At 46.3% G+C, this 16209-nt stretch overlaps 1 protein-coding gene across 1 annotated transcript in view; it reads right to left on the bottom strand.

Annotated features, from left to right (window-relative positions):
* Positions 1-572: 572 nt before the first annotated feature.
* Positions 573-16209, bottom strand: part of LOC140404311 (chondroitin sulfate proteoglycan 4-like) — a 158625-nt gene continuing 142988 nt past the window's right edge. Inside the window, exons 7-10 of the mRNA XM_072492675.1 lie at positions 12853-12984; positions 12308-12471; positions 6439-6622; positions 573-4195 (exon numbers count right to left, since the gene is read on the bottom strand). Of these exons, the coding sequence (XP_072348776.1) occupies positions 2286-4195; positions 6439-6622; positions 12308-12471; positions 12853-12984 (2390 nt within the window). The 3' untranslated portion in view covers positions 573-2285. The remainder of the gene's footprint in view (positions 4196-6438; positions 6623-12307; positions 12472-12852; positions 12985-16209) is intronic.

Raw genomic sequence — 16209 nt, 5'->3', positions numbered from 1 at the left:
TACAGCAACGTCGAGCTAAGGACAATAGAGTTCCCCCACCAAAGGACCAAATGTGTTTTTACAACAATGTTTTCATAATCATCATTAGACTTTTTATTCCAAATTTTTTTTATTGTTTCACAATCTGTCGTGGTGATTTCGAACCCAGGTCGCCAGAGCATTACCCTGGCTCTGGATTGCTAATCCAGTGACAATACCACTGTTCATATAAGAGGCATCAGAGCTTCTTAAGGGGCAATTTAGCGTGGCCAATCCACCTACCCGGCACATCTTTGGGTTGTGGGGGTGAGACCCATGCAGACACGGGGAGAATGTGTAAACTTCACACGGACAGTGACCCGAGTCCTCGGCGCCGTGAGGCAGCAGTGCTGACCACTGCGCCACTGTGCCGCCCAGCATCATAGCTTCACCTGTGATTCTTTCCCCCACAACAGACCTTTCACCAGATTGGGAATTGGGAGCAGACATCTTCCTGAACCAAGAGGCTAATTAACGCAGTAGCGAAGGACAGGAAACTCAGCTCAAACCTGGTAACTTCCTGCTTCACTTGGATCCGTGTAAAAGAACAGAAATTCCACAAGAACATTTATTTTTATTGCATCCAGCATGAGAAATTTACATTGTGTTTGCCAATTTCATACAACCTGTGTTTGGGCATTTCCGACTTGTGTGAATTTACACTAAAATTTCCCAAACTGCTCTGGGAAGAGCTCACGAGCGTCCAGGATTTTTGACACACTTAATTAATCAGAACAAAAAGATTCAATTTTCACTTAGTGGGAATTGATGGGGTGCACTGTACCTGCTATTACCTTGTGGAAGAACAGCATTCCTTCCTTCTGGGTTCTGGTCATTTTAATTGGCTGTTTACCAGACACTCGCAACAAAGAATTAGGATTATTGGCAGCACCCTTTTTAACAAAGATTCATTTGAACATGTCCAGAATGGTGAATGTTGTGTACGCCTTGAGGCTTCCCACTGAAGAACCTTTGCCTTCAGCATCTTGCTTATGGTTGGGTGCACAATCTGGGCCAGATGGAGGGATTCAGGCAGATTCAAGGACTTGAGGGCGGGAGGATTGGGGATAGGGACAATAAGGTCAAGGGTGGGCTTTTTGAGGAAAAGGCCATGTTGAAAAGGAAGGGGACAGCATCGAGGGGATAGGGAACATATCAGCTGGCATGGGTGTCAGGAAAGGTGGCAATCCGTTTAGTATGAGTGGCAGTCTAATTGGCAGGCAATGAAACCCGAAGAAGACGTGGTGGGAGAATTGGTGTGTTTTTGCAGGGGCCCTTTTATCGCTGCCCTTTACTAGAATCAGAACAGGACTATTGTACCAAGAATTAAATAATCAACTTGATCAAAAATCTACAGCATATATGCCAACTCCTGTTTAACACTGAAATAATAAGAACCAATATGAGCGCCACTGGAAATCTCTTCAGGCTTTTGTACTCAAGTGAAATAGATAGGGTTAGTTGCACGGAAGTTCTGTAGCGACAGTTTGGCTGAGCGAAGTTGTCTCTGTTTCTTATTACAGTGTAGAAAACATTCAGAACCAGAGCAATGTCCTATTAAATTACCTTTGGTCCTGTCAAAGCTGCAATGATCATATTGCAAACACAATCCAACCCAACATCCTCACCAGGATCTGTCCAAATTCTCATGACTGTCTCTCTTCCTACCAACAAGAGTCAGTAATGCCAGTGCCACAACATGGCAGCACCTATAAGGGCTGATGAAGCTGGAATAAATAGTACCTCAGTGTGTCTCTTTTTAAACCAGTTTTCAAAATGTATTTTTGAATTGCGGAATGGGTCATCTCTGGGAGCCAATCTGGAACCGGTTTGCAAACTGACCCACCAGCCTCCAAGTGAAATTAAAATGAAATGAAAATTGCTTATTGTCACAAGTAGGCTTCAATAAAGTTACTGTGAAAAGCCCCTAGTCGCCACATTCCGGCGCCTGTTCGGGGAGGCTGGTACGGGAATTGAACCGTGCTGCCGGCCTGCCTTGGTCTGCTTTAAAAGCCAGCGATTTAGCCCAGTGTGCTAAACCAGCCCCTTACAGTTTGTCAGGATTCCCTCCAAGGGGAAGACATTTCTCTTTCAAATGAGGATCAAGAGTGTCCTGTATTATGATGTAAAAGCAGAGACCCAGTGGAAATGTTATTTCTCCAGTGCATGAGGTGCTGATATTGGCATGGCTGCATCTCTTCAGTCGCTGGCTTGAAGCACGATCCTGCACTGGGCTGGTGAGGGGGGGGGGGGGGGGGGTGCAGAGATCACACCCAGTACTGATTGGTTTTCAGAGTCGGATTACTTGTCCTGCAAAACTGATTAACATCAGGGTTAACATGCCCACTGTTGGGTTGGGTTTCTGTGCCATTTAGGGGCCTGACATTCACGAGAGGAACAGACTGATCTGTCTTCCGAAAGGTCTCCTTCTCCACAGTGCCATTCCTGGGTTTCGATGGTGGCATCTGAACATTATGCTTCCCTGTTTTGTTGCGTTTTGTCAGATAGATTGCGATTATGGCAGCAATCAGCAGCAACAACACAATAAGGATGACAGCAACGATAATAGCTGTAAGATTATTCCCAGCTGGGGTCAGGACTCTCTCGTTGCTGGCTGTCGGTGCAGATCCTGTTACCACACTGCCTGATGTTGGTATATTCCCTCTTCTGGCAATTTCATAGGGATCCCAAGTTACACTCGATGAATAATCGTCCATTGTATCTTCTCCCCGGACTGTGGGGCTGCTGCTGGAACTTGGTAACGTAGTCCCGTTCAGGGAGACTTTAAGCAGTGTAGCATTGTAACGATGAGTAGGTAGATACGGGACAGTCCTAAATTCAAAAGCACCGATTCCAGGCGGCACTCCATCAGCTCTCAGGAGAAATTGGAAACCATCAATGTTGGGGTACGGGTTAACCTCATCGTGGTCAAAAATCTCCATCGCCACACTTCCATCTTCTAGATCAGCCTGGGTAAAGTTATTTCTGAGCTGACTTTCACTCTGTTTATGCAGTTTGATTAGTTTTCCAGCTCTGGGCTGTTGAATGATGTGGAAGGAAGGAATGCTCCGGGTTTTCTTGGCCAGCTCACTCGCATCCAGAACGTGGGTGTCAATCAGAATGGTGGTGCTTCTGGGCCAGTGCAGATCCTTGGCTGCTCTTACCAGGGGCCGCACTGTAACATTCACGGTTCCTGATAGGTTACCCTCACGGGTCACTGCACTGAAATGGAAGCTGTCTCGATAAAAAGAGAAATCTTTCATGTGGTATTTTAGTTCTCCATTATCAATGTGTTTCTGCAGGAATTCTGTCACAACAGACTGATTTCTAATTATTTCTCCATAGACTGGCTGTTGAGTTATTTTATAGAGTATAACATTATTTCCTTTAGTGCCTATTAAGAGTTCCTCTCTGGTTAGCGGCACCGATGCATTACCCTGCACTAATACAATTTCTTTGTTGTGGATCATATTAACAGTCACTGGCGTAACTTCAATAGTGGCAAACCCCCCCAGCGCTGAATGTTTCCCATCGGAGACACTGAACTGCAACATGCTAGAAGCTGCCGGCCCTGTTGCTTTGAATAGCACTCTGCCAGCATTGATATCCGCCTGTGTGAACTGCTTTATGGCCGTGCTGTCATTAACCCGATTGACAAAGAAACCATTGTCTGGCCCTCTGACCACACGGTACAGCATTTCCTCTGGTGAATTATCAAAGTCAACCGTGTTCATTTGATCTTGAGTCAGCTGAGTGCTGGAGCCTTCCAGGACCTGCAAGGTGAGTGCTGGGGTCACAATTCGTGGAGGATGATCCTTCACCGGCACTAGAGTTACATTGAAGAGCTCAGAAATAACAATAATAGATCCGTCTTCGGCAGGATGTGAAAATGATTTCCTCCTTGGACTCGACCAGGCCCGAAATACAAAGCTATCTGCTGCTGACCCGGGTCTGTTGTGTGTGTACCTTAGAGCAGAATCAAACAAGTCAGACTGTGTAAAGTGCTGCACGTTGCCCACATCAGCGATTGAGAGAAACCCGTGACGAGGTTGCCTGGTCACCTTAAATATCACATCATAGGTGGACTGCTGAGGTTTCGGTACACTGGCCAGAAGATTCGAAGCATCCAGCATTGACTGGTCAATTGCTGCACTTTGACCTTCGGGTAATACAAGACCTGGAGAAAAAAGAAAGTTGTAACTAACTTCATAAAAATTGCAGCATGGAAATTAGATCCAACCTATCTGTGTTGGCATTTTTATAATAATAATCTTTATTGTCACAAGTAGGCTTACATTAACACTGCAATTAAGTTACTGTGAAAATCCCCGAGTCGCCACATTCCGGCGCCCGTTCGGGTACACTGAGGGAGAATTCAGAATGTCCAATTCACCTAGGAGCACCCGGAGGAACCCAACGCAGACACGGGGAGAACGTGCAGACTCTGCACAGACAGTGACGCAAGCCGGGAATCGAACCTGCTCCTATCTTTCCATATTTCTTTATTTCTAATGTTGACTTGGTTTCTGAATCGATCGCCAAAACAATCCACAGCCTCACAGTCCCTCTGTGTAAAAGGCATTTCTCCTCTTCCATGTCCTAAATCTCTTCGATTTAATCTTATATTGCTGACTCCTCAGTCTAAACTCTTCAATAACTAGAAGCCTAAAGGCACTAGACCAGCTGCAATTTTCCTGATTATCAGGTTGGGGTTAATCATGAAAGGAAGCTAGAAAAAGTCAACAAATGTTGGTTCTAGTTCAATCCCCGGTTTGCAGGAGAGTAATCATTGCTTCTTTCAGCACTAACATGCACTGACTGCTGTGGAAGTCAACAAATCTCTTGAGTCTGCCTGGAGACGGGTTTTTTAAAAATCTACTTAATTCAATTACAAAGTAAGAACTTGCCCTTTCTAAACTATGCAATATTTACAAAAACCCCCTCATTATTTATATTTTGCTATTTGCTCTACTAAATTAATGTGAGGTCTAATTTTCTGCAAACTGTAACCCTCAACCTCTGCATTACTGAATTCCTCCAACTGGAATCACTTATAATTACGGAGCGATACACAGAGAGAAGATGTGAAGGGGGAAATGCAGTCCTCAAATACTTGTTCTGTTCCTCACCATGAAATGAAGCTTGTTCCTTTCTAGTGGGCTGGACAGACTCATAGGATTTGTCTCAACTCAAATAGTCATGTTCCTAATCTTTCTAATGCTTTATACACTATGCAAACTGTTTTAAAAATTTGGAGTACCCAAATCTTTTTTCTAATTAAGGGCCAATTTATCGTGGCCAATCCACCTACCCTGCACATCTTTAGGTTGTGGGGGTGACTCCCACGCAGACATGGGGAGAATGTGCAAACTCCACACGGACAGTGACGGGATTGAACCCGGATCCTGCTCTGGGTCACTGTCCATGTGGAGTTTGCACATTCTCCCCATGTCTGCGTGGGTTTCGCCCGCACAACCTAAAGATGTGCAGGGTAGGTGGATTAGCCACGCTAAATTACCCCTTGGAAAAAATAATTGGGTACTCTAAATTTATTTAAAAAAAACATTTTTTCCATTTCAAATTGAGGATTATAAAATTATAGAATCCCTACAGTGCAGAAGGAGGCCATTCAGCCCATTGAGTCTGCCATTGGAAAGAGCACCGTACTTAAGCCCACACCTCCACCCATAAACCCCACCTAATCTTTTGGACACTAAGGGCAATTTAGCGTGGCCAATCCACCTAACCTGCACATCTTTGGACTGTGGGAGGAAACCGGAGCACCCGGAGGAAACCCACGTACACACGGGGAGAACGTGCAGACTTCGCACAGACAGTGACCCAAGCCGGGAATCGAACCCGGGACCTTGGCGCTGTGAAGCAACAGTGCTAACCATTGTGCTACTGTGCCGCCCTAGTGTAGAAGGTGCCTACTCAGCCCATCATGTCAGTGCTAGCACTTCAGACAGAGACAGGGGTGAGATAATGTGCGTAATTTACTGCAAATATTTGCTGCCCGAGGGGCGAACGGTAAATTACAAACATTAAATAGTGACTCCGTGACAGCGTCTGGGCTGTGGGGAGAGAGCAGGGGTGTGAACCTAATTAGTCAGCTCTCTTAAAAATCCAGTACAGATAGGACAGACCGAATGGCCTCCTCCTGAGCTGTAATCCGTTTGATGATTCACTGATCTGCATTGGAAAAGTGCTATTGTTTCAGCAAACTGAGAGGTAGGAGAGAGCTTGTGAATCCTCTTTGGATTAAGCACAGGGGTCAGGAATGAAGGTGAAAAGATTTATGACGTGCTCTAATTCTATCCCAGAACAAAGCGGTCCAGCAAATATTGTACTTGCTTTGCCCTTGGGAAGCCGCAGTGTTTTGAACAAGGGTGCCTGAGCGATGCAAAGACTGCACTTTACCTTTATTGTACCAGAGCTGAGTGCCTAGTTCAGGACGATGGTTTTCGAAGGTGATGCACAACGTCAGGTTCTGTCTCTCCGTAACCACGGGGGGAGAGGAAGCTGTGAACTGGAACGAGTCCTGGGATTTCCAGAAAGGCTCCTTAGGTCTATTATGTTGGTAGAAAATATTCTCAGCTTCCAGCTGTTGGTGGAGAGGAGAGAACGCGCTATGAATGCTCCACATAGAACAGTACAGAGCAGCACAGGTCCTTCGGCCCTCAATGTTGCGCCGACCTGTGAAACCACTCTAAAGCCCATCTACACTATTCCCTTATCGTCCATATGTCTATCCAATGACCATTTGAATGCCCTTAGTGTTGGCGAGTCCACTACTGTTGCAGGCAGGGCATTCCACGCCCTCACTACTCTCTGAGTAAAGAACCTACCTCTGACATCTGTCCTATATCTATCTCCCCTCAATTTAAAGCTATCCTTCTGTAATGCGGCGACCAGAATTGCACGCAATACTCCAAATGCGGCCGTTTTGTACAGCTGCAACATGACCTCATGGCTGTGAAACTCAATCCCTCTACCAACAAAAGCTAACACACCGTGCGCCTTCTTAACAACCCTCTCAACCTGGGTGGCAACTTTCAGGGATCTATGTACATGGACACCGAGATCTCTCTGCTCATCCACACTACCAAGAATCTTACCATTAGCCCAGTACTCTGTCTTCCTGTTATTCCTCCCAAAATGAATAGGGGCTGGTTTAGCACAGTGGGCTAAGCAGCTGGCTTGTAAAGCAGACCAAGGCCAGCAGCGCGGGTTCAATTCCCATACAGGCCTCCCCGAACAGGCGCCGGAATGTGGCGACTAGGGGCTTTTCACAGTAACTTCATTGAAGCCTACTTGTGACAATAAGCGATTTTCATTTCATTTCAATGAATCACCTCACACTTTTCTGCATTAAACTCCATTTGCCACCTCTCAGCCCAGCTCTGCAGCTTATCTATGTCCCTCCTTCCGCAGTGTCCACAACTCCACCGCCTTTAGTGTCATCTGCAAATTTACTCACCCATCCTTCTACGCCCTCCTCCAGGTCATTTATAAAAATGACAAACAGCAGTGGCCCCAAAACAGATCCTTGTGGTACACCACTAGTAACTGGACTCCAGGCTGAACATTTCCCATCAACCACCACCCTTTGTCTTCTTCCAGCTAGCCAATTTCAGATCCAAACTGCTAAATCACCCTGAATCCCATGTCTCTGTATTTTCTGCAATAGCCTACCGTGGGGAACTTTATCAAACGTTTTACTGAAATCCATATACAGCACATCAACTGCTTTACCCTCATCCAACTGTTTGGTCACCTTCTCAAAGAACTCAATAAGGTTTGTGAGGGACAACCTACCCTTCACAAAACCGTGTTGACTATCTCTAATCAAATTATTCCTTTCCAGATGATTATACATCCTATCTCTTGAAATGAAATGAAAATCGCTTATTGTCACAAGTAGGCTTCAATGAAGTTACTGTGAAAAGCCCCTAGTCGCCACATTCCGGCGCCTGTTCGGGGAGGCTGTTACGGGAATTGAACCATGCTGCTGGCCTGCTTTGGTCTGCTTTCAAAGCCAGCGATTTAGCCCTGTGCTAAACAGCCCCTTATAAACCTTTCCAAGATTTTGCCGACAACAGAAGTAAGGCTCACTGGTCTATCGTTACTGGGGTTGTCTCTACTCCCCTTCTTGAACAAGGGGACAACATTTGCTTTCCTCCAGTCTTCTGGCACTATTCCTGTAGACAAAGATGACTTAAAGATCAAAGCCAAAGGCTCAGCAATCTCCTCCCTAGCTTCCCAGAGAATCCTAGGATAAATCCCATCCGACCCAGGGGACTTATCTATTTTCACACTTTCCAGAATTGCTAATACCTCCTCCTTATGAACCTCAAGCCCTTCTAGTCTTGTAGCCTGAATCTCAGTATTCTCCTCGACAACATTATCTTTTTCCTGTGTGAATACTGACGAAAAATATTCATTTAGCTGCTCTCCTATCTCCTCGGACTCCAAGCACAACTTCCCACTACTTCCTTGACTGGCTCTACTCTTACCCTAGTCATTCTTTTATTCCTAACATATCTATAGAAAGCTTTAGGGTTATCCTTGATCCTACCTGCCAAAGACTTCTCATGTCCCCTCCTGGCTCTTCTTAGCTCTCTCTTTAAGTCCTTCCTAGCTAACTTGTAACTCTCGAGTGCCCTAACTGAACCTTCACGTCTCATCTTTACATAATCCTCCTTCTTCCTCTTGACAAGTGTTTCGACTGTTTTAGTAAACCATGGTTCCCTTGCTCGACCACTTCCTCCCTGCCTGACTGGTACATACGTATCTAGAACACGCAGTAGCTGTTCCTTGAACAAGCTCCACATTTCCATTGTGCCCATCCCCTGCAGTTTTCCTCTCCATCCGATGCATCCTAAGTCTTGCCTCATCGCATCATAATTGCCTTTCCCCCAGAGATAACTCTTGCCCTGCGGTATATACCTATCCCTTTCCATCACTAAAGTAAACGTAATCGAATTGTGGTCACTATCACCAAAGTGCTCACCTAGCTCCAAATCTAATACCTGTCCTGGTTCATTACCCAGTACCAAATCCAATATGGCCTCGCCTCTCGTTGGCCTATCTACATACTGTGTCAGGAAACCCTCCTGCACACATTGGACAAAAACGGACCCATCTAAAGTACTCAAACTATAGCATTTCCAGTCAATATTTGGAAAGTTAAAGTCCCCCATAACAACTACCCTGTTGCTTTCGCTCCTATCCAGAATCATCTTTGCAATCCTTTCCTCTACATCTCTGGAACCTTTCGGAGGCCTATAGAAAACCCCTAACAGGGTGACCTCTCCTTTCCTGTTTCTAACCTCAGCCCATACTACCTCAGTAGACAAGTCCTCATCAAACGTCCTTTCTGCCACCGTAATACTGTCCATGACTAACAATGCCACCCCTCCCCCTCTTTTACCACCTTCCCTGCACTTACTGAAATATCTAAACCCTGGCACCTGCAACAACCATTCCTGTCCCTGCTCTATCCATGTCTCCAAAATGGCCACAACATCGAAGTCTCAGGTACCAACCCATGCCGCAAGTTCACCCACCTTATTCCGGATGCTCCTGGCATTGAAGAAGACACACTTTAAACCACCTTCCTGCCTGCCGGTACACTCCTGCAACTTTGAAACCTTACTCATGTCCTCACTACTCTCAACCTCCTGTATACTGGAGCTACAATTCAGGTTCCCAAGCCCCTGCTGAACTAGTTTAAACCCTCCCGAAGAGCATTAGCAAATTTACCCCCCAGGATATTGGTACCCCTCTGGTCCAGGTGATGACCATCCCGTTTGTAGAGATCCCACCGACCCCAGAATGAGCCCCAATTATCCAGAAATCTGAAACTCTCCCTCCTGCACCATCCCTGTAGCCACGCGTTCAATTCCTCTCTCTCCCTATTCCTCGTCTCGCTAGCACGTGGCACGGGTAACAACCCAGAGATAATAATTCTGTTTGTCCTAGATCTAAGTTTCCACCCTAGCTCCCTGAATTCCTGCCTTACATCCCTATCCCTTTTCCTACCTATGTCGTTGGTACCTATGTGGACCATGACTTGGGGCTGCTCCCCTGAAGGATCCCGAAAACACGATCCGAGACATCACGCACCCTGGCACCTGGGAGGCAACACACCAACCGCGAGCCTCTCTCGTTCCCACAGAATCTCCTATCTATCCCCCTAACTATGGAGTCTCCAATGACTAATGCTCTACTCCTCTCCCCCCTTCCCTTCTGAGCAACAAGGACAGACTCTGTGCCATAGACCTGTACCCCATGGCTTACCCCTGGTAAGTCCCCCCCCCCAACAGTATCCAAAGCGGTATACTTGTTACTAAGGGGAACGACCACAGGGGATCACTAAGCCTTGTCCTGGAGCCTGGTTACTTATCACTAACCCAGTCCCTTGAGCCTGGTTACGTAGCACTAACCCAGGCCACAGAGCCTGGTTACTTAGCACTAACCCAGGCCACAGAGCCTGGTCACTTAGCACTAACCCAGACCCTAGAGCCTGGTTACTTATTGTTAACCCAGCTCCCAGAGCCTAGTTACTATCACTAACCCAGGGCCCCAGAACCTGGTTACTGTCACTAAGCCAGGGCCCCAGAGCCTGGTTACTATCACTAACTCAGGGCCCCAGAACCTGGTTGCTATCACTAACTCAGGACCCAGAGACTGGTTACTATCACTAACCCAGGCCCCAGAGCCTGGTTACTAACACTAAGCCTTGTCCTGGAGCCTGGTTACTATCACTATCCCAGATCCTGGAGCCTGGTTACTTATCACTAACCAAGTCCCGTGAGCCTGGTTACTTATCACTAACCCAGGCCACAGAGCCTGGTTACTGATCACCAAACCAGGCCCCAGAGCCTGGTTACTATCACTATCCCAGGCCCTGGAGCTTGGTTACTATCACTAAGCCTTGTCCTAGAGCCTGGCTACTATAACTAACCCAGACCCTGTATCCTGGTTACTATCACTAACCAGGTCTCAGACATTATCATTGTGTCAGTTGCAGGAAGCTCTCTACAAGCTGAAAATATAAATTATCCTTCACAAGGATTGTTCCAAGTTTGAAGAGGTTTACTAGAGGTTGCAGGAATCTCTGCTCAGAGAAATTCTCACTGACCCAGTCGGTCTCCAAGTGTAGGCTGTCTGGACAAAACGAGGTTAGATTGATCCTGGCCTCCTGCTCAAATCTGTGTGTTATGTGGATTTGGGGTAAGCAGAGAAGCAAGCTTGGCTCTGTACTCCCCACTTAGTGCCACAGCCCAAACCAGAAACAGGAAGAGTTGCGATAAAGTCCGTGAGGATTGGTAGCATCAGACAGAGCATTAACAAACAGTGGCAGAAACTGAAGGGAGATTTCAGTAACACAACATGTGTATCTCATATAATGTCTGTCATTTCCTTCCTATTTAATCATATCAATGGACTAGTCAGGGGTAGCACGGTGGCCCAGTGATTAGCACTGCTGCCTCACGGCGCCGAGGATCCGGGTTCGATCCCGGCCCCGGGTCACTGTCCGTGTGGAGTTTGCACATTCTCCCCATGTCTGCGTGGGTCTCACCCCCACAACCCAGAGATGTGCAGGTTAGGTGGATTGGCCACGCTAAATTGCCCCTTAATTGGGAATTAAAAAAAAAAAAATCAATGCACTGTAGTCTAGATATCGGAGCAATGACCTGATAGACTGGGCTATTGATAAGGTTTCTGTTGACTGGACTTCACAGATGAGCAGGGGCCACGTGCACACACTTGACTCTATATTGAACTGTATTGTCACTGGGGGTAAGGTGGGTGGAGGACCCAAGTCTGTACGTTGCCCTCCAATGGAGATCCACAGGTATACATTCCAGAATCATAATGCTCGATATACCGACTGACCTACACTTTGAAACTAACTGGGTCTGTGAGGATTTCTCTGAGCAGAGATTCCTGCAACCTCTAGTAAACCTCTTCAAACTAGGAACAATCCTTGTGAAGGATAATTTATATTTTCAGCTTGTAGGGATATACCAACAGAGCTTTAATTAATAATAATCTTTATTGTCACAGGTAGGCTTACATTAACACTGCAATTAAGTTACTGTGAAAAGCCCCTAGTCGCCACATTCCGGCGCCTGTTCGGGTACACGGAGGGAGAATTCAGAATGTCCAGTTCACCTAACAGCGTGTCTTTCTTGGTCGCAGACTCTAAATAACTGCTCATGTAAGAATCTGTTTGATGAGATTTTTCTGTGAAATAAAGGGAATTGATTACTGAACTCACATCTCTCTGGGTGAAGTCGGAGACCTTCCTGGTTACATTGCGACCTGCGACCTGGATTAGTTGTCCCATTGATGGAGCAGTCACGACCGTGTACGTGATTGGTCGATTGCTACTGTCGCTGGTTCTCGCTTTCAGATGACGGCTCGTGATTGGCTGGCGTGTTCCTGGAGGACATGAACAAAAACTTTATTATTTTATTTGTGTGATTTGGGCTCCCCCAAACCCTCATCAATAAATCTGCAAGTGATATCCCTTCCTCCACTCCCCCTCTTTCCACTTAGATCATACACCAGCTCCCTTCCAAGCAGGAGGCAAGACATCTCCTCACTGCTGATATTCTTGAAAAGACTTATGTCGAACGACTCAGTACAGTTTCCTGATGTCGGACTGGGTCAAACATTCCTGGTGCCAGCACGTCACACACAACAGGAAAATCCCAGTTTCCTTCCTGCTTGGTTCTGAACTGGCTGTCCTCAGCTATGGTGGCAGAGAGGGATCTCTGAATGATTTCAATCTCTGAGGTACCCCACAACCTGTGTCCTTACCTGGATAAATAACGAGAGTCTCCTCCTTTTCAACCAGGATGTCCAAGCGTCTAGCGCTGACTGTAAACAGCTGAGCAGATCCACCATTCACTCCATCAGACACCACAAAGCTGAACCCTCCAGATAACGGCCCTGCAGACACCAGGGGAAAAGCAGGTTATAGATTATAACACACTTAATATTTACACACAAAGTTCTATGAAAAGTTATCAAACTTTTGATGTGCAATAGAATCCATTCAGCGTTTTCTATTTTATTAATCACCATTCAGGGGAGATGGTGGCACGGTGGTATTCACACTGGGCCAGCCTGGGATTTGAACCTGCGTTTCCTGGGCCTCTGGATTACTGGCACCGCCATCATTCAGAGCTCCCTCACTGTCACCATAGCTGAGCACAGTAAGAAGTCTAACAACACCAGGTTCAAGTCCAACAGGTTTGTTTCGGAGCGCTGCTCCTTCCTCAGGTGAATGAAGAGGTGGGTTCCAGAAACATATATATAGACAACGTCAATGATGCAAGATGATACTTTGAATGAGAGTCTATGCAGGTAATTAAGTCTTTACAGGTCCAGACGGAGCAACTGGAGAGAGGGATAATCCCAGGTTAAAGAGGTGTGAATTGCCAAGAGGTGACATTTGGCCTCTGATCTTCGGGTAAGTGTTCTCCAAGGCGGCCTTCAGGACGTGCGACAACACAGAATCACCGAGCAGAAAAGTTCCGCACACGTGAGTACGGCCTCAACCGGGACATTGGATTCATGTCGCATTACATTCACCCCCCCCACCATCTGTCCTGGGCTTGCAAAATCCTACCAACTGTCCTGGTTTGAGACAATTAATTACCTGCAAAGACTCGCATTCAGAGTATCATCTTGCATCATTGCCTTTGATTCGAAACAAACCTGTTGGACTTGAACCTGGTGTTGTAAGACTTCTTACTGTGCTCACCCCAGTCAACACTGGCATCTCCACATCATGGCTACCATAGCTGAGAGTAGCTTTCGATTTAAATTCTACAGGTTGCTGTGCTGGGATTTAAACCTGTGTTCCCTGGACATTAGCCTGCAGCTGGTAGAATTTTAATTGAAAGCTACTCTCAGTAATGGCAAAACTATCACCGATTGACAAATAGACCCATCTGGTTCACTAATACCCTTGGGGCGGGGGGAAGGAAATCTGCCGACTGTACCTGGTCTGGCCTACATGTGACTCCAGATCCACATGTGCTAGATTCTTAACTGATCTCCGAAATGGCTGAGCCACTCAATTGTATCAAAGTGCAATAGAGAAAAAGTATTGTAGTTGGGAACATAGGCTGTCAGGGAAGGACACAAGTGAAATGTGGAACTTGTTCAAGGAACAGGTGCTACGTGTCCTTGATATGTATGTCCCTGTCAGGCAGGGAAGAGATGGTCGAGTGAGGGAACCATGGTTGACAAGAGAGGTTGAATGTCTTGTTAAGAGGAAAAAGGTGACTTATGTAAGGCTGAGGAAACAAGGTTCAGACAGGGCATTGGAGGGATACAAGATAGCCAGGAGGGAACTGAAGAAAGGGATTAGGAGAGCTAAGAGAGGGCATGAACAATCTTTGGCGGGTAGGATCAAGGAAAACCCCAAGGCCTTTTACACATATGTGAGAAATATGAGAATGACTAGAGCGAGGGTAGGTCCGATCAAGGATAGTAGCGGGAGATTGTGTATTGAGTCTGAAGAGATAGGAGAGGTCTTGAATGAGTACTTTTCTTCTGTATTTACAAATGAGAGGGGCAATATTGTTGGAGAGGACAGTGTGAAACAGATTGGTAAGCTCGAGGAAATACTTGTTAGGAAGGAAGATGTGTTGGGCATTTTGAAAAACTTGAGGATAGACAAGTCCCCCGGGCCTGACGGGATATATCCAAGGATTCTATGGGAAGCAAGAGATGAAATTGCAGAGCCGTTGGCAATTATCTTTTCGTCCTCACTGTCAACAGGGGTGGTACCAGGGGATTGGAGAGTGGCGAATGTCGTGCCCCTGTTCAAAAAAGGAACTAGGGATAACCCTGGGAATTACAGGCCAGTTAGTCTTACTTCGGTGGTAGGCAAAGTAATGGAAAGGGTACTGAAGGATAGGATTTCTGAGCATCTGGAAAGACACTGCTTGATTAGGGATAGTCAGCACGGATTTGTGGGGGGTAGGTCTTGCCTTACAAATCTTATTGAATTCTTTGAGGAGGTGACCAAGCATGTGGATGAAGGTAAAGCAGTGGATGTAGTGTACATGGATTTTAGTAAGGCATTTGATAAAGTTCCCCATGGTAGGCTTCTGCACAAAGTAAGGAGGCATGGGATAGTGGGACATTTGGCCCGTTGGATAACGAACTGGCTAACCGATAGAAGTCAGAGAGTGGTGGTGGATGGCAAATATTCAACCTGGATCCCAGTTACCAGTGGTGTACCGCAGGGATCAGTTCTGGGTCCTCTGCTGTTTGTGATTTTCATTAATGACTTGGATGAGGGAGTTGAAGGGTGGGTCAGTAAATTTGCAGACGATACGAAGATTGGTGGAGTTGTGGATAGTAAGGAGGGCTGTTGTCGGCTGCAAAGAGACATAGATAGGATGCAGAGCTGGGCTGAGAAGTGGCAGATGGAGTTTAACCCTGAAAAGTGTGAGGTTGTCCATTTTGGAAGGACAAATATGAATGCGGAATACAGGGTTAACGGTAGAGTTCTTGGCATTGTGGAGGAGCAGAGAGACCTTGGGGTCTATGTTCATACATCTTTGAAAGTTGCCACTCAAGTGGATAGAGCTGTGAAGAAGGCCTATGGTGTGCTCGCGTTCATTAACAGAGGGATTGAATTTAAGAGCCGTGAGGTGATGATGCAGCTGTACAAAACTTTGGTAAGGCCACATTTGGAGTACTGTGTACAGTTCTGGTCGCCTCATTTTAGGAAGGATGTGGAAGCTCTGGAAAAGGTGCAAAGAAGATTTACCAGGATGTTGCCTGGAATGGAGAGTAGGTCTTACGAGGAAAGGTTGAGGGTGCTAGGCCTTTTCTCATTAGAGCGGAGAAGGATGAGGGGCGACTTGATAGAGGTTTATAAGATGATCAGGGGGATAGAGTAGACAGTCAGAGACTTTTTCCCCAGGTGGAACACACCATTACAAGGGGACATAAATTTAAGGTGAAAGGTGGAAGATATAGGAGGGATATCAGAGGTAGGTTCTTTACCCAGAGAGTAGTGGGGGCATGGAATGCACTGCCTGTGGAAGTAGTTGAGTCAGAAACATTAGGGACCTTCAAGCAGCTGTTGGATAGGTACATGGATTACGGGAAAATGATATAGTGTAGATTTATTTGTTCTTAAGGGCAGCA

Source organism: Scyliorhinus torazame, chromosome 30 (genome assembly GCF_047496885.1).
Source record: "Scyliorhinus torazame isolate Kashiwa2021f chromosome 30, sScyTor2.1, whole genome shotgun sequence".
In the NCBI taxonomy this organism is placed as follows: domain Eukaryota; kingdom Metazoa; phylum Chordata; class Chondrichthyes; order Carcharhiniformes; family Scyliorhinidae; genus Scyliorhinus; species Scyliorhinus torazame.
Note: the sequence above shows the minus strand (reverse complement) of the source record. Positions and strands in the feature narration are given on the sequence as shown.